The sequence below is a fragment of the Poecilia reticulata genome, linkage group LG21, assembly GCF_000633615.1.
Source record: "Poecilia reticulata strain Guanapo linkage group LG21, Guppy_female_1.0+MT, whole genome shotgun sequence".
NCBI classification, from domain to species: Eukaryota; Metazoa; Chordata; class Actinopteri; order Cyprinodontiformes; family Poeciliidae; genus Poecilia; species Poecilia reticulata.
The window spans coordinates 17,615,068-17,641,972 of record NC_024351.1 but is presented as its reverse complement, the minus strand read 5'-3'; the positions used below and the strand labels follow the sequence as shown (position 1 = coordinate 17,641,972).

General features: G+C 43.3%; 1 protein-coding gene across 4 annotated transcripts in view; it reads right to left on the bottom strand.

Annotated features, from left to right (window-relative positions):
* The window catches only part of klhl29 (kelch like family member 29), a 273,769-nt gene that overhangs the window by 2,137 nt on the left and 244,727 nt on the right, over positions 1 to 26,905 (bottom strand). For all 4 annotated transcript variants that reach the window (XM_008398295.2, XM_008398293.2, XM_017302252.1 and 1 more), the window contains 2 exons: positions 14,425 to 14,618; positions 2,006 to 2,150 (listed from right to left, as the gene is read on the bottom strand). In XM_008398295.2, coding sequence (XP_008396517.1) covers positions 2,006 to 2,150; positions 14,425 to 14,618 — 339 coding nt within the window. The remainder of the gene's footprint in view (positions 1 to 2,005; positions 2,151 to 14,424; positions 14,619 to 26,905) is intronic.

Here is a 26,905-nt window from a genome sequence, read left to right as displayed (position 1 = left end):
AAAGTTGGATTTTTATGCTCGTTTGACCTTCTTTTAAATCTTTTTTTTTTTTTTTTATCTGCTTCTGTGTGAAGTTAAAAACTTTAAGCTGAACGCATGAATCGGGTGAAGAGGTGACATTCAACTAACAGGGAAAAAAAATCCAATAAATTTTACTTAAAAACAGTGAATGCCTGCGTCCTCGGGGGTTGCAGAGCAAAAACAAGCTGCTTTGTTCGTAGCAGGCTCAGAAAGGTCTGCTCCCGTCACCGACATCTGGAAACCAGCGTTACCCAACTTCCTGTTTGTTCCTGCAAACGTTTATCCAACTTTTTTTTTGTTTTTTTTTGTTTTAAAGAGCCAGCCGGTTTTTCGGGGCAAAACAGCAGCGATCAGAGGTCATCAGTGTCTATAAGTAGCTTTATGTGAGGCTTTAAAACGAGACGCCTGGGAGTCCTGGCAGCAGGAACGCGGCTCATGTAGCCGATCGTCTGATAAACGGAGACACTCATCTATGCAAACGTGTTGATTGTGGTGCTGGCGGCTGTGCCTGCAATCATCTGACAACAGCAAGCAGTCCCAGTGCAGGAAACAAAAGTAAAATCACACATTACACTGCCTCTCGAGGGCACAAGAATGAGAGAGAGAGAGAAAAAAAAAAGAAAAAACTGCAAATATCTGTACAAATGGGCTCATTTGATACGAGAAACTGAAGCAGGAGTTTGTGTGTGGAAAGGATTAAAAACTTGGGCTGTAAGCTGATTAGAGCTTTGTACTCCTATCGGGCTTTGGAACGATCTCTATTTATATAAGGTGCATGCTAAAAAAAAAATAAAATAAAAAAAAAAACACACGGCAAACGACGAGCAGGAATCCACCGCACTGCCAGGACGCAGGAAGACACAGAGGGGCTGAATCTGCTCAGTTGATCCAGCGGAGAGAGGACACAGGGCAGAGGGCTGCTGCTGTCCTGCATGGTGACCCACCAGGCTGATTCCCCCCCACCCCCCACTCCCACAACGAGTTTGTTGTTTTCGCCTCCTTCTCCTCCCCGGTTGTGTCAGACTTAGTTAAATGTAGCAGAACCAGCTGCCTGCCGTGTGCTGCTACAGCTTATCAATAACTCTGACAACATGATTTATGCTGCACATTCTGGCCATAAGATCACAGTCTGTAATTGCCTCCCAAATGCATTTCATCCCCCCGTCAATGTTTATGAAAAAGAAAAGAAAAACAAATCACACAAAAAAAAAAAAAAAACTAAAAAGTGAGATTATCATTTGGTAAAACTGCACGTCTGAGTGGCTCGGCTTGACGAGGATATCAGGGTGTGATTGCTGTTGATTTTCATGTATTACGCCATTATGTGGTCATAAATGGAGGGGAAAGTAGTTTGGGTTTTTTTCTCTCTCTCGTTAACACAAAATATTTCCACTCCTGCATGTCTAGAGGTTCAGGATGTCCTGAATGTTTCTGTGGAGTTGGAGGACAACTAAACAAAAAGCTTTTTGATGCTACAAATCAAACCCAAACGGTCAAAGTCTGAAGAATTGATTCACTCGAAAAGTCTGTTTCCTTTCTCTCAGCAGAATTACTATTCAAGCAAATCTAAAATAAATAAATAAATAAATAGAAAACATCAAGCCTGCGAATTAGATTTTTTCCTTTTCTTTTTTCTGTTCCCCACCAAGGGCGAAGTTTTGCCGCCGAACCGCATCGCTCTGAAAACACAGTCGGCCCACAGCAGGCTTTTTGTTCACGTTTTAATTAAATGGCCTGAGTACATTTTCCCCAAACCTCCACCCTCCTCCCCACCCCCCTTTTTACCGGCGTGCCAATGCAAAGACTGACGGGTTGCTAATGAGCACCGAGTTTCTGCAGTCATGTCAGAGTGGGTTTCTGAAGCGGGTCAGATCTGCTGCGAGAGCTTTTAAAGGGATCTTCACACTTCCCAACACTGGGGATTTAATCCACACTCCCCTTTTTTTTTTTACATCTGGCGCCCACTACATTGATTATCTCTTACCTGCAGAACTGCCGAGAGTGATTCATGTTGGGTCCGGCCTTGATGTTGCCTTTGTCCGGGTCGTAGATAGTGGTGGCTCGGGCGTAGGCCCCTCCCAGAATGAATATAAAACCGTTTAGACTCACCGCAGGGGCGTATTTGTTATCTAAAGACATGCGAGGAGGCAAACAGAAGAGAGAAAAGGAAGAAGAGGGAATTATTTTTCTTATTTTTTTGAGAGAGAGAGAGAGAGAAAACACAGAGCTTTTGTTTGGATGTCATTCTCTCGCCCAGCAGACATTTCCATTAAGTTTAATGGCATCAATTTGTTTTTTTATTCCACCTTTGCTGAATGAGAAAAACAATCATCATCAACATTCACCTTATCACTTCCAAAGATACACCCCTCTCAAGATTGCTTTAAAACAAAATGGATACCTCGACAGGAGAATAAATGCAGTCTATGAATCACCCAGGCTTTATTGGGTTCTGCTTCAAAATCTGTTTGGGCTCGGAGGCAATATAGCAGAGTTAGCCAAGTCCCAATAATTCAGAATTGCATTAGGCCCACTGGCACTTTCTCAGATTTATATAGGAAAAAAATAAATAAATAAAAAAGCATATGTATTGGCAATACATGAGTGAACAGGTGGGATAAAGGAGACTGTATTGTATTCCTCAGTATACGGCGCACGAGAAAAACACACATGAAAGCAGTCTGCTGCGGTGTTATAGATGATGAGGGGCTCGGGACGAAACGAAACGGTGGTTTGAGCCTAACGACGCCGCTGGACACCTGGAATTCCTCGGCGGCAGCACCGCTGCGCCGGAGAGAGAGAGAGAGAGAGAGACGGAGGAAGGAGGAACGTTTCAAACTCGGAGCCGCTCCTCCGGATCGGCGCTGCAGCTGGCCAATTTACAAGCGGCATGAATAATGCACAGACGTTTTGGCCGCCGTCCTCGCCCGCTCCGCCACAACGGATCGACGTCCCTCTTCGAAAACAGACAGCGGGACGAGTTGGGTCTCAATAACGGCAGCGAAGGAAGCGGGAGCAACTTCTGTTTTTGTTTTTTTTTTTTTTTGCAGCTGAGAGCAGTCTGACATGTTTAATTAACAGGTCAGATCAAGAGGTCAGAGGGACCTCTGCTGCTCCTCTCATTACTGCATGGGAGGCTCAGACAAAATACTAATTACACTTTGCTATCACACTCACATGGAGAGTCATGCCGCTGATGTGCAAACAATCTCAGTTCAGTGGATGTCTTCAGGCTTCTAGACAAACCAACATCTTGAGCAGGTAGCGAGCTTAAGAAAAGTTACTGCCGTTATAGCTATTATATATAATTAATTAATCACTCAAGAGGAAGCATAATTATCTTGATATTCCACTTAAAGTCAGAAATAACCTCGCTAAGGCGTTTAAGGAAAAGTTTGAAAAGTCAAAAGTGATTCATCCGCTTGCATATTATGAATATCATGGCTGCCTGCCGAGCACTTGACCCTATTTCAATGGTTTTCGTTCAATTTTGAATGCCGCCTGCTATTACAAACCAGCTTTTACTCATGTGGTTCACCTGGGTTTTTATTCAACAGCTACGCTGTCACACTCCAGCTTCTTATGTGTAAAATTCATAGATTCAGAGCTCCATGGCCTCATCTGACCAGAGCACCTTCTTCTGTTCGCCTGCCCCGACTTCCACATGGCCCGAAGGTAAACGTCAAGCGGGACTCCTTGGGGCTTTTTCCCAATGTTCTCTAAGAACAGCCAGATTTATGCCAGGATGCATTTGAAGGATGGAATGTGGATTAACACACACCAATCATTCTTTGTTTGCTCAAGATTAACTTGTTACCTTGAGAAAACCGTCAGGACAGGATATGCAGAAAGCGTTCGCTCTCGGTTTCTGTAACCTTTCACTTCGCAAGAGTATCTGGGAATACTTTTGTATTGATCTCAAATTGGTTTTGACAAAAAATGCCAACGCTGACCATGTTTATTGTAATGATGGCCAATGAAAGGTAAGTAATTTAGCACACATGCAGTATATACACCATTTCAGTCTCTGCTTCCAAACTGTCTCCAAATCCCTCAAACCCAAGCTGTCCCTGTAGCGTACCCCTTCCTAATTCTGCTCATTTTGGTCGCTCTTGAAGAAAACAACGTCTTTACCCCGATACCGTCTCCAACTCCCATCATCTTGTTGACCTTCAAGCAGCTGTAGTTCTGTCACAGCTCACCTCCTGCCACTCCATCCAGGCCTCACACTTTTCTTTCACTTTCTTGTGCGTCTCCCAACAAAAATAGAATCCCTGATGCCATCCACTTTAAACCCAGGTGTCTCTCATATCCCACCAGTCTTAATGCCCAAGCTCACCGATCATAAAGCTGGATTCATGCTATGGATTATCCAGAGTATATCTCTGGTGTAACTGCATAAGTGTGCATCCCATTTTTGAAAGTTGGTACCCGACGCTTTTCTTTTATTCAGCCACTCCAACAGTATTAAAATACTGTTGAATAACCTGGTTAAAAAGTCCTTCCTTCTCTCTCTGAGACGTCTTCATGTACCCAGAGAGTCGTGTCTAATACTTGGTGGACCCAACCTTCATTTTTTTTTTTCTCACGCTCAGCTTCTCCAGCTTGACTGCCGTCCATCTGGGCTCACTGATCGAGTCAGTGAGAGAAAAACCGTGACAGTGGACAGTGAAATGGGGCTGTCGAAAACGGATCTGGGCAAAAATACAACAATTCTGAGCCTTTAAAGTGCCTGAAAGGAAATGGACCTGATTATATTACCACTGGTGGTAGTTGGGCTGCCTCTCCAGTTACTTGGATCAAAGTTTACTGATGCCTGCGTGAACTTCATCATTTTTGTCCTATGATCACATCAATCAGCAGCACGCAATCTGATTCTGCTTTTTATATCCTTTGATGCATAAATGAGAATAATCCTGTGTTGCTGTAATTTTCTGCCGAACTCAAAATGACTATTAGAGAACTCCCAGCGCCATTTTCTCTTTTATGCAATATAAATATATATGCAACAGTTCATGTCCATTGGACAAGGCACAACTGATTATTTCCAGCTTCTAGAAGACTGGGACAAAATCAATTTCAGGTGTTCTCACACCCGATAGTCCGCTAGACTTGGTTAAAGTGGACTAACCGGGGCTGGTGTGAATGAACCCTTAAAAGCGTTACCTTCCGGGTGAAAATTAAACAACATTTTTCTAAATAAACGTAGTTGTTCCAAGGTCCTGCTGTGCAACGGTTTTAAATGTCTGTCAGGATGGAGGATTTCAAAGAAAAAGTTTCAGAAACATTGAAGCAGGGACTTTTTTTTTTTTTAAATCTCCTTCACCATAAAAGGAGAAACAGAGCAGCTGCTAGGAGAGGTAGAAAAGTCTTAACGTGACACCTTGAGAGTCCAGGCCTGAACTCTGTAAAGCTCCCTGTGAAAGCGGCTGAGCGGTGACAATCTCCTGCCAGACTGAGCTTCAGAGTTTCAGAAGAATGGCAGACGACTCCGAGCTAAAGTTGTGCCAAGCCTATACAGTCATTAAAAAAAGATACAAGGCCGTCACTGCAGCAAAGTAAAGGATGTGCAGAGGAGTCGACGCACTTTGCCATCGTGAGGAACCGCATGTAGGCTTGACGGGAGGGGAATAGACCGAATCCATTTTCGATTATAGAACGAAGGGCACGGTATGTTGATGGTGCTATTAAAGCAGAGTGCTTTAGGCGAAGTCAACATAAAGATAGCTTTGGGAAGAAAATTAAGACGTTACTTCCGTCTCCGTTCACCCAGGTGCTGCCAGTCCGTGTCAAAGCAGCGGACCGACAGGGCTGCTGCCTGCGTCCGCTAGCTAATCACGTTCAGAGAAACGTCACATGCCGTAAAGGTGCCGCAGACGTTTCCACGCCGTGAAACGCAATCTAAACCGAACGGCGCGACGGTCCCGAGCGCGAGCTTCAATTTCCACCCTTGAGAAACAAGTCGTCATTGATTGGTCGTCCTCACGCTGTGCCTGACGTTTTTATTCTCCCCCCCCCCTTCCTCCCCTCCACCTCTCTTTGCCTTGCTTCCACTCATTGCTATGCCCGTCTTTGAGAGGCACACGTGTGAGCCGGCGTGGACGGGTGTACGCGGTGTTTTGTGTTCGGTCCCATAAACACAGAACACTCATTTCTCACTGCTCTGCGCCTGAGGCAGAATAATAACAGGATGCTCTCAAAGGAAAAACCTCTCGCTCTCTCTCTCTCCCTCTTTTCCCCCTGAATGAAAGCTCCCACCACCGCTTCGCGCCTCTCTGACTTGGCCTAACAGCGAGCAGCGAGTCTGAGCACTTGGAGGAGGAACAGGCAGGTTATCTCTCTCTGTGGCTGGGCAGACCTTAGAGGACTGCGGCTGGAGTTCAACATCCCTGCACTGCTTTGCTTTTTGTTCTTATCTCTTGGCCTTCAGTGCAAAAAAAAAAAAAAAAAAAAAAAAAAAAAATGAAAGGAGCTGTTCTCCTGAAGCAAACAGACGGAAAAGTGCACAGCCTTCCTTTATGAGAGAGGAAAATCTGATTATATACGGAAGTGCAGTGTTACTCATACATGTGATGAAGGGCTGGATGGACCAAAAATGTTGTGATCAAATCAATACTTCAAGCAGTGAGTGAGACGGCGTTAGCGATTTCTTTGTCTGGGTTCGCTGCGTTTGAGATGGGAAAACCCAGAACCCCGCGGCCGACCGCGTTCTACATGAGAAAATCTGAATAAAACAAAAAAGTCAAGAAAACAAGACGGAAGAAGAAGAAGGTTTTCGCACTCCAGCGGTGATAGAAATACAGTTGCGCCTGCGGGGTAACACAGGCTGACGCATCCGCATAAAACATAAACCCGTCACCAAAGCCTGAACGAACCCGCTCCCCCGCTCCGCCGCGCCCCCTCGGGCTCGGGGTCAAGGACGCCAAACAAATGAAAACACACAAGCTCACACGGCGAATGTGAATTTTATTACCGCTGTCTAAACAAATAACTAACTACGTCTCTTGCATCCTACCCTATCTCACACCCGCATCGTCACAAAGGATTATCTGAGTCTGTGAACCTGGAACCCTATCGCAGCGATAGCGCACGCATCACTATATCACAGGTTACACAGTCAAACCGATGCAGATGTAGACAAGACTCAGCTTGCTGATAAAGCTTCCCCAAAACAGCAGCCGTCATCCCATTCACACCGTCATGGAAATGTGCAGTCAGGGACGCGACCACGGAATAAATACGGCATTTTTCTTCGACTAAACCCTGAATAGCCGGATGAGTGCCCACTCCTGTTTTTATTTTTTTGTCTTTTTTTTTTTTGTTTTGTTTTTTTGGGAAGCACAAAGAGGACAAAGACGCTTCAGTCCACTGCTGCTTTAAGCTTAGATAAGATTACAACAAGGTAATTGGAGCAGCAACAACAACATTTTTTGCTCACAATGTCCTTTTTATGTGGTGTGGGAAGAAGAAAAGCAGCCTTTGAAATGACTGGGCCAAAATAGCCGAAAGAGGATGATGTACTTTAATTCAATATGATGGGGACATGTCCAATTAGGTAGCTATGGAAACACTCCACCTTCCCTACCTCCTCTCAGTCTGTTACTTTCCTCTCCCCCCCAGAACCCCCCTCCTTGCCGCCATCCACAAAGGCCCCCTCAATAGCGGCCCTCGTTCGTCTCCTACGTCATTTGCGGGAGTAATTGTTCCGTGGTCAATTTCCCAATAGAGCAGCCAGGGTGCGGCGCTTCCACTCTCAGATCCCTGGAGTCGACAGGTCGATGGAGACCTGTCTGTCAGCAGAGGTAAACACTGAAGGGGTCACGTCGGCTAAAGTAGGAAGGCGCAGCTGCAAATCTGAGCAGTTTACATTCACCAGAATTGTTGACCTTTGTATTTTTTAACACTCCGTTAAAGTACATACACACAACTTGCATTGACACGTCTTCTGAATGTGCTCCATCCCCTTGACTACTTATTTTCCTTAGTGCTACAGTAACGGTTGGTGTACTTTGTTTCATTTGCGTCATCAGCAATCTCCTCAGAGAAGCAATTGGTGCTGCCCATCAATCTGGGAAGAGATGCAAGGCGTTTTTCCAAACAATTACATTCTTTTCAAGTTGAAAACATTTGGTATGGAAATCTACAATCCAGCAACCTCATCCTAAAAGGGGAAAAAAACTAACAAACGAAGAGGGACAGCTTAGACCCCAATAGCTCTCTCTATGGATGTTAAATTTTAAAGTTCCTGACACTAAAAGTAGGAAAGTATGTCCTGCTTGGAAAGGCTGCAGAGAGAAAATCTTTTCTCTCTAAAAGGAACTTGACGGGACACAAAGATGCATCTGAATAAAGCACAGCGCTTCTGGAAACGCGTCGTTTTGACAGATAAGGTGAAAGTTTGTTTGACCAAAGTAAATAAAACATCTCCTGAATGGTAGCTTTGGGGAAGCAAAGAAAAGCTTCCCCATTCGGATATTTACACACACAAAACAAAATGTGTTCAAACACTCATTCATTTATGAATGAAGCATATTTTGCAGCCAAATAATCTGTGTGAACCTCCACAACAATAAACTCAAAGTCAAGCAGAAAACAGCCACTTCAGGTGAGGGGTGCTACAAGACGCTCAATCATAGTGGGAGCTTTGTTTATCCACTTGGAGCTTTTTTTGCTCAGTGACGGTGTTGGATCGCACTAGAGGGAAGAGATAAAAATAAATGGCGAAGCAGGTATAGACCGGATCTGTTTTATTACATCCAAATTCATGACACTGAAACAGGGCGTCCGTCCTGTACATCCTGATCTCCTGACGCTGCGATTGGACTGCATGGACCTTCAATTCAGTCAGTTGTATTAGGATGCTGATAAGTCGCATTATGTATGTTGGCACCTAAAAGGTATTCTTTCATGTCAAACAGTTAAAATGTGGAAATGAAAAACAGATCTAAAGAGTTTTATCAGCCAAAAATATATATATACTGTATATATATTCTCTCCTGCTGTAACAGTATTTTTGATAATAGAGGCCTGCCAGCAGCTAGTAAAGCTGGAAATCATAATTTCCCATACATAAAAACATCTAGAAAAGGCGAACTCTAAAACATCACAGCCAAATTGGCATCAGCAGTTTCCAAATCTATTAAAACCTCCAAAAGAAAAGCAAGAACTTATCGAGGATTGGCAGAAAACTCCATTGCGGTACCAATGACCTTCTCGGGGCCTTGTTGCATGCTGAATTTTTCAAATGTCATCCTCCTTTGGCGTGAGCGCGGCAAACAAAATTCCTTTTACCTTCTTTGGATCGAGGCGATATCTCCAAAAACCTTGGCATTTTGGTAATTTGGCTGAGCTGACCGGTTAAGCACTGGGAAATGAGACTTCGTAAGTAGCTTAGCGCACCGCGGAGGTGTTCGCTTCTGGTCAACGCCGCCGTCCGTACGCACGCCAATCAGCTCAGTGATATTAAAAGACAAAGGAAGACTTAGACAAACTAAGCTGCAGGGATGCTTTGGAGTTGTTGGAACGGACTATTTTTGGCACAAGTAATACTTTTCACAGGAGATAGGAAGTCAGTCTTGATAAGTGTTTGTGAAACCCATTTGCAGTCTATGCGGGAGATGTTCCATACAGAGGGGAAACACACGCGCACGCAGGCGTGCGCGCGTACAGTCACAGTAGATGCACACAGCTGTATTTGTGTCAGTCGATAAGATAGTGCTGAGAGACTGCGAGAGACAGGGTGTGGTGGGGGCGAACGGGGGGAAGTAAGACAGAGAGAGAGAGAGAAAGATGAACTGAGAGATTAAAGATGGGGAGAAATGGAGGCAGGCAGAGGGGATGTTGGAGAGGCGCTCCCCACCGGCTTACTAAAATCATTGCCGGCCCAATTTCACAGGAAGCACTAAACCCGTCCATTATCTCCCGGCTCGTTGGCTGTCAGACGCCAGCTCGTCCACGCCCTGACGGATGATGGTCAACCCGTCTGCCTCTGCGACTGTAACACACGGAAACACAAGCGCACCCCCAACCTCACCCACACCTCCCCCTCGCCCCCCGCATGTGTGCGAAGCAACCTCCTGGCTGGTTACATAATTCATGCACTGCGTACCTGTGCCCTCAGGGTTTGGATGGCTGATATGAGGTAAGCTGAGGTTGTCAGAGTCTCGATCTGTGTGTGTGTGTATGTGTGTTTTTGTAGATGTAACAGACTTTTCTCCCATTTCTTCCAGCTGCACCACACCCACGACGGCGTTCGGATCTCACCTCAAAAGCGTGTGTTACATAATCTGCAACTTGCCTGATTTCTTTTTAATTACGCCAAGCAGTGACGTAGAGCCCCTTCGAAACGCCAATGTGCTTTTACACGGGAAACAAAAGGATTTATTGATGACCTAGCGGTTTCTTCTTCAGACAAAACAGCGCCGGCCAAGGCTCACACATCACGCGAAGTGGTTGAAAACCCCAGTTCACACGGAATAAAACTGAATTTAGTCAGGCGAATGGAGAAATACCCCCAAACTGGTTGATAAATGATAGCAGAAGGCGTCTTTAATATTTACAATCTGATCTCTGTCAGCTGGTTTACATCTCTTCGTTCCCTCCTGTTCTCTGAGCTGAACTGAGCAGGGAGAACAGGAGATATTCCAGTGTGACTAAAACGTATTCATTGGGAATTCAATATGGCTGAATTCACAATGAAGCCGCTGTCAGTCACACGTGTTTCGGCTGTGTGGTCAGACAGCAGAGAGTTGTCTGAGAACTGATGGGAAGCAGCTCTTTAAGATTAAAGCTTCGATCGTCGTCTTTTCAAGCTGCATGCTCTCTCTATGGAAGGTCAACAGTGCCACAATTCAATAAAAAATTCATTCGACGGTTGGTTAAATGTTTCATTCTGTAATTAAAATGGAAAAACCACATAGAAAATACATTGGGGACAACAGTGGCTCAAAGATGGAGACACAAAAACGGTGCTTGTGAGAGAGCAAGATCAACGAGGGAAACTCTCTCAACCACCAACGTTGAAACGAACCGAGCCAACGTTTTGTGCCATCGGTTCACGCTGCATTTTCCTGACATTGAAGTGGAAAAATAATCCAGAACTGTTACGCAATTCCTGCGACAGACTGGCGACCTGTCCAGGGTGAACCCCGCTTCTCACCCGGGGCGTTAGCTGGAGATGGGCACCAGCAACCCTCCCGACCCCACAAAGGGACAAGGGTGTAAAGAAAATGGATGGATGGATATTATACAATTCATTTAGCTTTCATGTGGACAGAGCACAAAAAAAAAACAAAAAACATGATTAACTGAAAGTGTGCCACAAAAAGTAACATTTCTGATTAATCAAGGTTTTTAAAACGTGGTTCACGTTTAAAAACTCAACTTCTATGATTGAGTTTGACAGCAAAGATGAATTGAAAATGAGCTGGTTAAAGTGTGCTGGTTAACCAATCAGATGCTCCGATCTTTGACAAGCCGACAGAGATTAAATTATTTGAAAGAGCACTTGAACACTAAAACTGTCAGCTCATCAAACAGGGCTAATCATTTTAATAATTAATTAGAAGTTAGTTGAATTCCCAGTTAATTATTAATCATATCATATTTGAACTGTATTTATATACATGTTTTATTTTATTACAACAAATGGGCGTTACATTCAGGAGAGCAGGTGGGTTTACATTTCTTGTCCCTATTAGCGTGATCACACTTTACACAAAAGGAAAGCTTTTCAATTCATCTTTAAGTCTTTGTTAGTTCGTCTTTAAGGTACTTCAGCTAAATTCAAAATCACTAGTGAATATGGTAATCTCTCAAAATGGCGCTGCATTTATAAACTGTTAGCAAGGATATGGCTACCAGCCAACATAATGAACCCTGCCTCTGGCCAATGGCAAATGAGCTGCCACTTAGCATTTCAGAATCTCACTATTGACTGGTTTATGTGTTTGTTTCTCTAAGGAAGGACAAGATTTACTCACGCTACCATTAGATTTATGGCCATTTTTGGCTTAATCCTTTTGCCGCCTGCCTATGTATTCATCTTAGGCAGCACATATTCAAGCACATAATGCCCCATAAACCCCACATTAATCTTCTTGTTGTGTCGAACACAAAGGAAAAGACGAGAGAGAGAAAAAAAAAAAGTTTCTCAGGATTTGCTCGAATCCATAACAATCACCTTATGCGCAGCATCTTTTCAGAATGCAGTGAGTTGTTTGTGTGGTGGGAAAAACGGGATAAGATCTTTGCTTTTGGAAGACATCTGGGCAGACCTGTGAATCACACCGAGGTGTGCTCTGTTTTTCCAGCTGCCTTGGAGTTATGGCAGTTAGATTAGAGTATTTCTTGCGGCTCTGCATCCTTTAAAGGTCCCTGGAGGCTCGGGCTGTAATGCTGTTGCCGCTTTGGCCAATAACGTGTCAGGAGCTGAGGTCGGACTCACCTATCATTTTGCAATGGTCTTTTCATTACATAGCCAGAGCAATAATGCGGACAGAGGGGAAACGATGGAAAACACAGACCAGGATTACGGTGATAAGGGGGAAAAGAAGACAAGAGAAACAGGAAGGTTCAGAAGCAGATCTGGAAGTTTCCGATTGCAGTTGGTTAACATTTGCACTGAAGGAAGCTTTAATACGAAGAAGTAAACCAACACAAAGCCTCGGAGCATTCACACGTCACTTCACTTGGGCATAAGGAGGACAACGTCGTTAATATGGAGCCACATTGAGAGCCCTGCACAAAGCACACACACACGATTCAACCTGCCAGTCATATGGAACGCACACACAGCTCAGCCGTGATGGGTTTACGGCGCCGGCTGCGCGAGTCGAGTACATGATACGGAACGGAACGTATTGGAGTGGAGGAAGTCGGGGGAACGCCGTTGCTAGGCGACCGTAATTGACGGCCAGCGAGTCCGTGCTGCACTCCGATGTGAAAGGAAAACGTGAGTGAGCAAAGGCGTGCGCAGACATAAAATGTCCCCCTTTTCGCACATTCACACTTGCATTTAGTGAAGCAGCGAGGATGTGGCGACTGTTTTCGATGATCACTAAATGAATAATAAAAAAATAAAATTTGCCAAATTAGTTTTCTTTTAGGTCGATGCCGACACTGCACTTTGGGTTTCAAAGCACCAAGGAGGAATCTTGGGTAGATAAATAAAAAAATTTGACAACAACATATTTAAGTATCATAAAAAATAAAAACCACAGTCCTAAATGGATATTAAATATTATATTCCATTTTGGATGTTGTACAGGGATTGTTATTTTGTAGGGCTAATATTGTTATTTTCTAGGATTGACACTGGTTTAGACCAGTTGTTTGTTAAGCAACTACTACAAATTATATAAAGGTTTTAGAGGCTACAGAACAGGAAACAATTTTTCTGTCTCGTAAAATAAGACCAAATTTCATAGGACTTTGAATTTGGGCTTGAAAAGCTTTCTTATCGCATATTCTGATTTGTTTAAGTCTGTAAGAAAGGCGTTGTCGCAACCACATGCAAAATTGCTCCGTTTCTGCCAGAGAAGTAGAAGTCATTTTGTATCCACGGCCTCTTTGGTTTTTAGTGGATATCCAAGTAGAGATTATGTGATGTGACATGTATGATTGGTGGTTTTCGCTAATCAGAAGGAGCTCAAGTTTTCAGGTCTATTGAAGTACTGTCCTGTTAAAAATCTTCCAAGTAAGCCAAGGTCGCTGTACATCATCTGCTCAATGTATCAGAAAAGATACAATCAATCAGATTTTTGTAGACCGTTTCCAACCTGGTGTTTGTAAATCTTTCGACTGCCTCTGTGGATTTTAACCAATCCCAATTACTCTTAATAAGACTTCAATATAGGAAGACTTAAGAACAGCATTTCAAATATACTGCTCCAAAAAATAAAGGGAACACTTAAACAACACAATATAACTCCAAGTAAATCAAACTTCTGTGAAATCAAACTGTCCACTTAGGAAGAAACACTGATTGACCCGACGAGGGTCCCCGTTGTCAATCAGTGTTGCTTCCTAAGTGGACAGTTTAATTTCACAGAAGTTTGATTTACTTGGAGTTATATTGTGTTGTTTAAGTGTTCCCTTTATTTTTTGAGCAGTGTATACTTCTAGCATTCTTGCTAGTAGTCTATTTATCTGGCAGTCTGAATTAACCGTAGACATGCTTTGAATGTCACAGACAATACAGTTTCCTTTTCAATTGCTTGTTACAATTCCGTGCGTCCTTAGTTCACTTTAACTGGTGGAGTTGTTAGCAAGGCCTGCTAGGGATGAGATCTTTTCAGTGGTTTAAAAAACATGTAATTTTACTATACCCAGTCTGGGTACTTTAAAAAGCACTGATCCAATAGGAGAAAATGAATCCTAGCAAACTGGAAAGACTTTTCTTACCTATCATGGGTGATTCAATGAAGCTCCAAGCGTTGGTCTGTGGTATGTAGGACTGGAGGACGCCCGCCGAGCGCCCAGCCTCGTTCACGCCCCCAAACACGTAGATCTTTCCTCCGCACACAGTGGCGGCCGCCGAATGGACCGGCTTAGGGAGAGGGAAAACAGTCTCCCATGTGTTGGTGATGGTGTCGTACCTGCAAAGAGGATAATAACTCACTAAGTCTGATCATTTACCCGAATCCGACAAAGGCGCATGATGAGAGGACAAAGGCGCAGTTTACAGAAAGCCTCTGATTTTTAAAGTTCCCACCGCTGTGAAACCCTCATTTTTGGCTGCAGAGCTGACAGATGTAATTAGCGGGATGGCTACACCACCAGGGAAGATGAAAAAGCCCAACCATTACATACAATGACAGCAATTAAAGCAATTACGCAAAACAACGCATGTTGGGAGCTACCAGCCATTAGTCTCTAGAGTTGGGCTGAGTGTCGGCGCCGAGTTTTGGATGTTTTGCCATCGAGCCCTCTCTGGCAGAGACCAACACGCAGGATGACGGGGGCCTGACCCGCCAGTCTGCAAGACACAACACTCCAAATCTCCCTGGATTTCGCCCTTTTCACATGCGGACGGTTTTATTCCGTCTCGCATTTCTCACACTCGGAGTCTAGCGAGCGCAAATGCTACATGGGTTAGCATTTAGACACGAGCGCCGTTTGTCCCGAGGTTCCATTAACGCGGCATAATCCTGCATCCACGGGCCACTGATCAAAGCAGCCGCACCGACAGCTCTCCAGCTGGAGGAGGCCTCATTACGGAGCCGCAAACAGATCCGGGACCTGTGATGCATCCAATTCGGGCTAAAGCAAACCTTCCTAATCAAGCCCGAGTCTTTATTGTCAAACACACACATACAAAAAAAAAAGATAATTAAAAGGAGTCTGAAAATCAGCTGCCAGCATCCAGCGGCCAGCAGAACTCACACTTAAAACACTTCAGGGATGCTTCGGGGGGGGGGAAGAGATGACTCTCTTTCTAAAAGCATTTTTTAATCGGATTTTTCCACTGGGATCAACAACCTTCATTAGGCCACAGGTGTCTTTTATTTTTCCTTTATGTGCTCGTGTAACAGTATTTATTGCTGCAGCCCCTGTGGCATTTTAAGTCAGGCTGAATTTAAATGACACCAGGGAGCACTACCTGATCCCCCCCAGACACACGCACGCACGCACACACACACACACACACACACACACACACACACACACACACACACCCCGCCTTCTAGAAAGAAGGCTTTTAGATAAAGTGCAAGAGGAGATGTGCGAATTACCCTTTGGGAATATTCTCCTTGGGGTTCTGATAATGTCGTCGGCAGCTGCTGCAGAGAGGATGGGCTTAAAATCGAATGTCAGTCGAAGAAGGTGGCGACACAGAAGCCACTCTGAGAGGTGGACTCAAAACACTCTGAAGTACCAATTAGCACTGTTTAAACATGGGCACACACACACATGTGCGCGCACACACACACACAAACCAGTCTGAGATCGAGGTACCGAGCTCTGCAGAGACAGAGTAACAAACACGTGTCTCAGTCTCCAGCAGATGTAATTACCCCTCAGACTAACATCGGGAGAGCTTTGTAAATTTAAGGGTCAGACGCTGCTGAGTGATTCTGATTACAGGACAGACAAGAGTCCAGCATGGCTGCTGCTGCAAACAACCAGACAGAGAGAGAGAGAGAGAAAAACTGACTCAATTCCACACACTAATGGAGCGGGTTGGAGTTTCTGAAGTGAGGTTCTGGTATAAGGAGTTAATATCTTGTATGCAGTGGGAAGCTCTCTTTATTTTGGACCAATCCAGATTAGTTGGTCCCGGAGGCTGAAGCTAGCAGCCAGTTCAACAGGGATTAACACCAAGAGGCCTTTCAACCATCTTAAAACAGCTTCATCCTTAGAAAATATGAGAGCAATTTTACACCAGTGATGTTTTATGAACATTTAAACTGACATTTTACAAGGAAAATTTAGGCTGGAGGATCTTCCTGTGTGAAACTAGTATCGTACACAATGGTTATGATGGAATATAAAAGTGTTAACAGTGTACAAATAAGTTAAATGGTGCCGATTTAAATTGTAGTAATTAGAGACACAAGATAAAATAAAATATCTTGAACCAGAACTGGACGATTTTCAGCTGGACTGGCCTTGATCGATGGTCAGCCGGTTCCATGGGTATGACATGTTTAAAATCAAAACACTTTGGTGTGTTGGTGTGTGTTACCAGCGCATCAGAAAGACACAAAGTTATCTTTTAATAGCACATGATCGGGGGGTTTATGTTAAGGCTGCTGTGGGTCAATGCTAGAAGTAGCTAGTTGCCTGGCTAATGGGAAGCTTTGACTTTAATTCCAAGATTACTACATTTTTGACGTATTCATGCTTTTTCTTCTGATCTTTCTTCAGATCTCCCCTAAAAGATTTATTACAACTGCTTATATAAATTGTTGAAAAATTAAAGATACCTTAATATACATTCATATGCACAGTGGAAACAGTCTTGGCACTACTACAGAAGATAATATCTACAGTCTCTTACCTCCGCTCTCGGAGGCTCAGTCAATCAGCAGCAAAGAAAATGAACAGCTGCCTTGCAAATGCAAGCCAGTAGCATGTCAATTAGCATCTATGTAATTCTGCTTCCAAAGCTGGATTTTCTTTCAGATATTTTAGATATGCTCTTCAAATGTTCCATAAAAATGTGAAAAAAAAATTGAAATCTGATATGTGCATCTATAAAGATCCACAAATCATCTATTTATCCTATGATTTGTGGATAGGATAAATAGATGAGAGTTACTCCGTCTCATCAGTCTCACCCAAAAGTAAAAATCTAATAATATTTCCTACAATAAAAAAGCACTTGTCAGTTTTACAATTGATATCCCCGTTTATCACTAATACAAGTTTAGTGATAACTATTTTTTCCTGCAGTTAAAGTTACAGTAATATCCTAATCTTACTGTAACTAATCGCCTCTGCCCTTGGAAAAATGATCAATTACTTTTCAGATTTGCCAAACAGTTTTTCTGTCTCATTGTGTTTCAGAAAAAGAAAGTAAATATGTTTAAAATTAGTACTGGCAAATTCTATAGACGCTACAAACATCAATCGGTAAATCGCCAGCTTTGATATGTTTGCCATTTACATTTTCCACTTGTTTCACCGTGTTTCTGTGCTCAGTTTGTGTTTCATCAAGAGGGATGATTATTGGTGGCGCATCACCCCCTACATCCATTAACCGTACACATAATCTGTGAAAATAGCTGCTGAACGTGTATGCGATGACTATTTTAAGCTCTTAACATAGTGTTTACTAAAATTGTTACAAAGTGTTTGAGTTGTCTGAAGAAGATACAAGTCCACTTTGGTCTCGGAGTCCTCTCTGCTGCTAGCGTTAGCCTCTGGGAACCACCTTATCTGGATTTATATGAAAAAATAAATAAAAAAAGACGCAAAGAGAGTTATCTACTGCAGGTACTGACTGCTTATAACTGCTTACCAGGAGAAAATAAAAGAAATAACTTTTTTTTTTGAAACATCCAATTAAAGCCCAGAAAGATGGTAGTAAACAAATTCCGCCTTGGGAGTCTACAGAGGAAAAAGCCTATGAAATATTCAAATGAGGGTATATTTCACAGTTAAACACTCAACTCTGTTACAAACCCAGCTATGTAAATAAGCCGCTTCCATAACATAGAAGATACAAGCGGTGAAAGCACCTTTAAAGTTCAGAATCAGTCCTAAAAGCCGTGGTGTCAAATTACACGGGGATGTGGTGGAGGAGGGGGAGGGGGGGCACCTGAGGTCATTAACAAGCTTCATCTTCATTAGCAACACATTTTTAGCCGTATGATGGCGTGTCTGAATGTCTGAACGGAGTTGAGGGCAAGCAGCTGCAGCCAGGCGAGCTGCAGAGCTGCACACGGCTTTCATTTGCATACTCCCAGATCTGCGTGTGTTCAATTAGGCGAAGGCGCAGAATTAGACTTGTAGCATTTTAGAAGGACCAGATGATCTTTTAAGGGCAAAACTTTCAGCATTAAAATTCTTGAGGTCCCTTCAAGATGGAGCTCAGATGAAAAAAAAAAAAAAAAAGCAACTTATAAATTAATACACAAAACATGGTTTTATTTGAATAATTTGATTCGGATACAAGCGCTTTGCTCAGATTTCAGTCCACACATTAAAAAAAAAGGAAAAAAAAGAAGCATGCCGAGTAAACCAGTGAGATTTCAACATGTTCAGATGATACTGTTTGCATGCAGAACACCGTCTCCACCACTTAGGAGCGTATCACAGAAAATGGGCTTTAAAATAAGCATGGCCGTACTTTGATTCTGTCAAAAGGAACCAGAGTTCTGACGAGGAGAAACACTTGCAGGTCAGGAGAAACTCAACGTCTCCCACTGCCTCTGAGGTCGCCGGTCTGATTGAATTCATTACACAAGTGATTCACCATCGAGCATTTAATATGAGCCGTGACATTGAGGCTGACGCTAAAAGAAATGAATAAGGTTTGATTATAGCTCTGAGGCAGGAGGAGACGGAGGGGGAGGGCGAAGATTGCAAAAACAAAGCCGCGCTTTTGCCTTCCCCGCCCGTTTTCCTCTGAAGGTAGACGGAACCCTCTTCTGCCCCCCCCCCAGTCATCGCTGGGACACTGTAGGAGTTGATCCATCATCATGTTGTGCCGCATCGATTGCGTTTCTTAAAAAATGTTTGTACACAAAGACTGATCGCTGCTTGAAGCCCCGTAATCGGCGTGTAGCTCCTGACAGGGCTCGTTTCATCACGCAGGGACAATCATCTCTAAAAATGCAGCTGCGGGATTACAACATAACAAACAGCGCAGGATTGGGTGCTTTTTATGACGCCTGACAAACACAAAGACTGATAGGAAGGGATTCTGGATGAAAGAAGGATGCCAGACTCTTGAGCAGATTTGGCTAGGAATGTGTTTCCTGGGAAAAAAAAAATACAACAACAACAACAACATTGTTGCTGCTTGCAACATGAGCCACAGCCAGCATGTTGACAAATCAAAATCATAATTCAGAATCACGCAGGTGGAAGGCGACGCATGCGGCGCGGGCGCCAGCTAGCATCTTTCAGGCTTTTGTTGGCTCGTGAGCAGACTGGGTAAAGAGCCGCGAGGTTTGATAAGTACAGGTGAAATTGGACAGTTGCTGTGGAAAAAGATGCTGTCACACCTGTCATGTTCATTTATGTTGACATTGGGCGGCTTTGCCACATCTCCACCTGCCTGCTCTGCTCTGAGCAATGCTAATGAAGACCTATATCCACGCTTAATATGTCAGTCTGCAGACCATTAGGAGATTACTCAGACCAAATAGCAAGTGCTAAATTAAAGGTTAGGAGCAAATTACCTGAACTGCATTTTCATTAGCAGGCCATATTTATTAGAGAGCGGCGGACTGATGAAGCATTTTAGCCACAGGGTGTGTATTATAGTCGTGATAAAAGGATAAAACCGGGACATGCTCAAAATGTTTGCATCTGTGGAACATTTTAAAAAACATTTATTTTATAGTATCTTATTTGCAAACAGCACAAAGGACATCATTTTGAAGTGGAAGAAAAAGGACGTGTGGTTTTTGATCTTTGCTTGTAAATGAGAATCTGAAAATGTGCCTCTGTAATCAGTACGTATGCAGAGCGACAAGGTGTGTAAATAAAACCACCTGTGTTTGTCTGATCTCTGCGTAGAGTCCCTAAGCCTTTATGACAAAATTCCCAGAGACAAATTTCAAGATTTTTCCCTGCATATTTTAAAAATATTTTTTAAAACGGAGCACTTGAGTAGAACATAATTATGCTCCAACTTGAAGGTTTTAAAAATAATGAAACTTCGCAATACTAAAACCTTCACTTTTTAAAAATTTCTTTTTCCTTTTCAGAACTGGGCAGGAACCCTGTGCAAGATAACGGCTCCATGTGGTTTGTTAGAGAACATTAGTGAACAAAGAGACACCATAAAGACGTTTAAAGAACACAGCAGGTTAAAAATAAAGTCGTGGAAGAAAGTCATAGCAGGCCTAGGTTATGAAACAATATCCCAAGGTTTGATCGTCTCTCTGATCTCTATTCGATCCATCATATAAAAATAGAAAGAATACGGAACAACTAAAACCAAGCAAGACATCTATCTGCACTGACAGACCACAGAAGAAGAGGATAAAGGAGCCATGAGGCCTGATGCAAGTCTGGAGGAGCTGCAGAGACCCACAGATGAGATGTAAGAACCAGCACAACAACCACTTGTGTCGGGTTCCACAAATTTACATTTTAGGAAATAGTGGCAAGAAGAAGTCCTGTTTTACACAAGCCAAAAATGTGCTTTGAGTGAAATGGATCAAAAAGAGAAGGTGGTCAAAGCGGAACACTTTTGAAAACCATGTATCAATTTACTTCGCAAATATGCTCAGCTTTTAGTTTGTTAAGTGAAAACTACAATGTGGCAAAACGTCAAACAGTCCAGTGCATGAATACTTCAGCAAGACGTACTTAGAGTCCTAGATGTTCAAAAACCCAATTAATCCACAACTGCTTGCTTAGTAATTGAGATTAAGCAGCAGCTATATGGTCACACCTATTGAAGGAGATGCATTAGCAGTTTGTTGGTCTGACGATTTCTGACGAGCACTAATACAACTCCAAGAGTGAGACGTCAGAAATACTCTTGGAGAGGTACTTGCTGCCTCTCTAGGTTATAAAGCCGTTTATAAACCACATGGAGTGCTTCAGTTAGCAGACGCCAACTTTCTATACAAAAAAAAAAAAAAAAGTACCAGTGAAAACAGTTCTACAGGTAGACGTCAGTGCATTGCTCGGAGAAACGTTAAGAACTACAGGTCAGGCTGTCCAGATATTAAATGTTAAACTCCACAGACAGGAAAAAAAAAAAAAATTACTGACATTTTGTCCATGCATCGGGCTACTGAAAACTTCTTAAAAGACCGTGTCAGGATGACTGAAATGTTGGAAGTTTATTCTGAACAAACCAAAAGGTTTCCAGGTCCTGTCTGTCTGTCTGTCTGTTGAGAACGGTGAGGTTGGGCAAATCAGAGCAAAACTCCAGACAAGCGATCAGGCTCACCTTTGGGCTGCAGACGGCTTCGGTTCATTTCGTGGCCACTGGACTTCTTGCTGGTCACTGCATCCACTGCAAACCGCGGCGTGTTAAAAGTATTGAGAGGGAGCTGTGATGTTTCTGGACCTGACAGCTGACGCTCGCTGCTTTGGCTTTTAGGACAACGGGTTCCAAGCACATCGACAAATCTACAAGAGAATGGCTGAAATGGAAAGACCGGAGGTCCTGCAGTTGATCCCGTCGTGGCGCTGACCCAAACAGCTGAGAATGTCAAAAATTCCTGCAAACCTCAGCATTTTTTTTCCCCCAGTTCATTCCTCCACTTGGGTTTAAAACTTTTGCTCCTATCAGATGCTTCACTTTTTTGTCGTTTGTCAAGTTTACAAAAAAAGTAATTTATAATAGAGGCGCTATAGACTTGAAAGAATCAGAAGTTCTTAATAATATGACCACAAATACAAATGCATAAAAATTTAAAAGACATAAAATGTAATTTAATTTGTGCCTCAAAGCACTTCTGTGGGTTGATATGAATGTTTTCCTCTTTTTTTTTTGTTATCTTCTAACACACCAATGCAGCATCACCGTACGGCTTCAGCTGTAATGGAGTCAAGTCGGCAAAAAAATAAAACTGAATAACAAAACTTAGCGAGTCGTAAGGCGGCTCTCTCTTTTCAACTTCCTCGTTCTATCTGTGACAGCCAGCCCAAAGCCTGCCAGCTCTCACAAAGGGGACGGGAACCCGTCCAGAAAAAACAGAGACCCAAAACGCTCTCTCAAGACAAATGAACAGTTTAGGAACACAGATGGAAACTGTAGTTCTTTTAACAAATGAAAGCAAAAAAATTAATTAAAAAGAAGAACACAGAGGACAGTGGTGAGTGGGGACTATTTTTGGCGACAGATTTCTAAACATTAGATGTCCTTGTGGGTATTTATAGGAGCAATAATGCATCAGTGGATTTGTCTAAAAATAAACCGCAGAGTAGGATGCTCACGTCAAAGCGAGGTGCGTTCAGTGGTTGTGGGACAACAAAGCGGCTCTACGGCAGCGCAGGAGACTCCAAGGTCAGATGTTTACAAATGGGATTAGTTGAAGAGATCATGGATGTTTATCAGTACACATATTCATACCAGAGATTTTTTTTTTTAATGAAAAAAGAAGCAGAACATTAATTTGCAGAACTAAAATACAAAGTCTACGTCTTTCCCTGCAACTTTCAAAAGCAGCGCCAACACAAAGCATTTGGAGCCAAGTTTGAGGTCATCAAAGTGTCACATTCAGCCACAGTGAAGATGGAGACACACCAAACTACTAAAGCTTGTTTTGTCCATAAATCCTATCCTCTACATCGAAACAAATTCTCATTTCCATATGTCGCCACGGTGTTTTGCGAGTAATCCTAAACGACGACGACAGGAAGCAAAAACATTAATATACTGATGCGTTTGTATCCATTTCAGTTGTTTTCTTAAAAAAGATGAACATGGCACAGTCGTGGGGGAGAGGCACGGAAAACGCGGCGTGCGAGCAGGAAATGCCCCTCGGGTCCTCGCTTTTGCTACGTTAACTGGAAGACATACATCCGAGTCACAGATCAGAGAAATTAATAGATGCAGCAAGGTGTCAGTTGTTCTGCAGGCTGCATTCAGATTTGCTCGACATCAAAAGAGGCCGTGTGCCTGCTGGCGCTCCTACATTTTCCTCTGATTGCGGGGCAGCCTCGGAGTTAAGTAGCTCCAAGTAAATATAATGTACAGCAGCAGAACAACACGCCAGGCATCCATAACTACATGTTACTGCGGGGCTTTTGGTCTCGCGCAGCATGAAATCATTACGACTATCTGACCAGTCGTCCTAACGCCGACTGGTCGCGCTCCGGCTTCATCCGTGCAGACACACCGTAAACTAGCTGTCTCCAAAACGCACAAATGAGATGCAATCTAATCAGACGGGAAGCAGCCGCGGCATCAGAGCCACTACGGTTAACTGAAGTGCGCGGTGAAGATGGCGAAGCGCGCCTCCCTCTCCTCATCACACATGTGATCATTTACAATAGATGGGCTGCCTATCACTGAGATAGTGACATGTATAATTTCCCCGGAGACACAAACTCCCCTCCCTGTTTATAGTGAGAGGAGAAAGAAAAAAAAAACAGAATGAGGAGAGGAAAAGAGCACAAGGGTTCTATAAAGCTCAGGATCCATTAAGAGGCAGAGTAGCGCTCTGCACTGCAGCTACAAGCAGTCTGGAACGACACACTAAAACAAACAGGAAGCATGCTCTGACAAAACCTTCAACAATTTAAACCGCCGACTGCAGCCGGACCAGACGGGTCCCACAGCAGTGTAACCTTTAAGAACGCTGAGTGTGTGTGTGTGTGTGTGTGTGTGTGTGTGTGTGTGTGTGTGTGTGTGTGTGTGTGTGTGTGTGTGTGTGTGTGTGCTACGAGTCGCTTAGTTGTGTGTTTTTTTTTTTTGCTGTTATTTTTTATTTTAAGGCACTGCTCGGCTGCAGAGAGCAGCTGATGTTGTTCCAGGTTCTACCGAGCGCCGACTGATGCCCTTCGGTTACAGACTCACGTTAATCCCCACTGCACACACTTGTGTGATCGGCTGCCCACACACACACACACACACACGCGCAAAGATCCGCCGACTGATTTTCAAGTTGCTTCACTAAATCTGCTGTGTCATAAGTTAGTTTGTAGATCTGACATCCTGAAGAAGTTTATTTTTTTAAGTAGCAGCTAGATTTTTTCCTGTAACTGCTTAACAGTTACAGCAGTTTCTGCTTTGAAGTTCGCAGACTGACAAAAAAAGTTTAGGGATTTTTATTTTATTTTTTTTTACATACTTTTCTGCTTCAGTATTAGGTCTCTGTCAGATGTTTCTATAGTGAACACAAACCTAAGAACTGTTTCAGATGTTTCAAAGGCTTTTAGAGAGGAATCCTGACACATCTAGCGAGTTAAAAATAATGACGAGATCTATAGTTCAATAAAAAAAGAGCTTTATCTTATATATCATGTTAATTTAATACACAGTGATACATTAGATCAGGGGTCACCAACTCCAGTCCTCAAGGGCTACGATCCTGCAACTTTTAGATTCACCTCTGCTCCAAAATGTCTGAATTTCCTCACCAGCATTCATTCCTCTCTGCAATAGGCTGGAAATGAGCAGTTTATTTGATCCAGGTGTGTTTGAGCAAAGACACATCTAAAAGTTGCAGGACGGTAGCCCTCGAGGCCTGGAGTTGGTGACCCCTGCATTAGAGGTTTATTTCATTGTAATTAACGGTGTGTTTATAACCTACAATCATCAAAATGAACAAAAACTCTTGACATACATGACTTTGTGTGAAACTAATCTGCAGTGGGTTTGAAAGTCTTTAAAGTCCAGCTTTAGCTATGTAAATAAAACAAGAACATGATAAACCATCGACACATTCCGTAAATAACTCAGGCCAAAAACAAGGAAATCTGTTTGGTGTGGAAAGCAGAAACCGCAAAAAAAATCTTGCTGAATCGCACGTCTATATTAGTTGAAGCTTCTGATTGGATTTCGTCCATTTACTTAACTCCATGTCATTAGTTTTAGTTAATTAGTGGCAAGTAGACAAATGGATTTGTGACTGTACTATCAGTCGACTTTAAATCCCGAAATAAGGACTATACAAAAACCTCTTCACCATTTCTTAGAGATCAATCCACAGAGCTCCATGGAAAAGAAATGCATTCAGTCTTCAGATTGATTTTGACAAGTTATTGAACTGATTGAATAATGAACGTCAATCTAATGTAGTTCGACGTTCATTACAGCAATGACAACAGTTTCTCCAGTGCTGAAAACAAGCTAATTGAAATTATGCTAGCAGGTAATTTGTCCTCGCTATTAAATGCATTTCATCAGCCCCATAAACTTATCGCACATTGCCACAATGAAAGACGGACCAGTTTGTGGCACGGCTTTTATCGGCAGCGAGCAAATTACGGACGTTTCACCTGCGGACCATCCCGACGTCAACATCCTCGCCGTTAGCCTAAGTACCTGCTGATATTAGCATTTTTTGCTGATAGCAGGCGCCATTAAACCCAAAGTCTTCAATACAAAGTCATCCATATGCATTGCCATGTTCAGACGCGGTTAATTTGGTTTCCATAACGCCACCGGAGGAGGCAGGAGAAGAGAGGCAGCGGCGTCTGTATGTGAGAGCATCAATCCCTCGTAGCCCTCTGTGTCCTGTCAGAAGTAATGAACTGAGAGCTTGTGATTTGGCTGCAGGAAACCAGGGCTACTGTGTGAATCAGCTCCAGCCTGGAGGGCGTTCAAAACAATTTGCACACATATATTGGCATCATTTGCTTGCATTAACATTTTTTCAGATTTACCCAGAATGTTCATTAGTATCCAGAGTGTTGGGGGGGGGGAAGGAGATTGAAAGCAGGACGTAAAGGCCGCGGTAAAAGTGGAAATCCTGTGCTGAACTTTTTGCGGACAATTGGCAAACACTCACAGGACTTGTCTTCTATACAATAGACGCTACTATGTGGATTTCCCTCTCCCCTCTTTAAATCCCTAATCTGTGATGTCCATCTACTCCCACCTGGGCAGCGTCTCTCTGATGCGCGCGACAAAATGCGACAAAGGAAGGGAAGAAAGATGGAGAGCGCCGATCTATCGACGTGTCTATCAACAGCGGACAAGAGACAGAACATCCATTTTGGGAAGGAGGAGGAGGGGAGTGTGTGGGTGTGTGAGGACAGAGTGAGAGTCGATCTGTGTTGTGTCAGCTGCCATCTGTGTGTCAGAGCACATCGCAGAAGCTGAGACCGGCGCCCACACCTTCAGTGTCGCCCTGCTCTCTGTTGGGCGCCGACACTCACACATGCTGCACATTTCTCCAAAAACACCAGCGTCCCTCCCCCTCATCCGACTTGCTCGTTTTGGAAGCTTTTTCCTTGGACATGTCGGCAGACGTTAACAATCCCTGGAGAATGTTGCAGACGCCCGAGAACATTTGCTTCGTGTTGGTAATTCATCAGCATTACCTAAATGGTACAAAGATGCAGTTTGTGACATTACCGCATTTCATTTGACACACAATTTGACAGTTTACACTACATGTTATTTTATTTTCTCTCTCTCTCTTTCTCGTTCGTACAAATGTCCTCAAATGATGCGGGAGTAACTTGCGCGAGAACACCTTTTTTTTTTGCCACGCTCTAGTTCGCAAACGACGGCTCCGCAAATTTGCCAGAGATGAAAATCAAACCGGCGGCTTTGTGACAGTTAATTTGAACT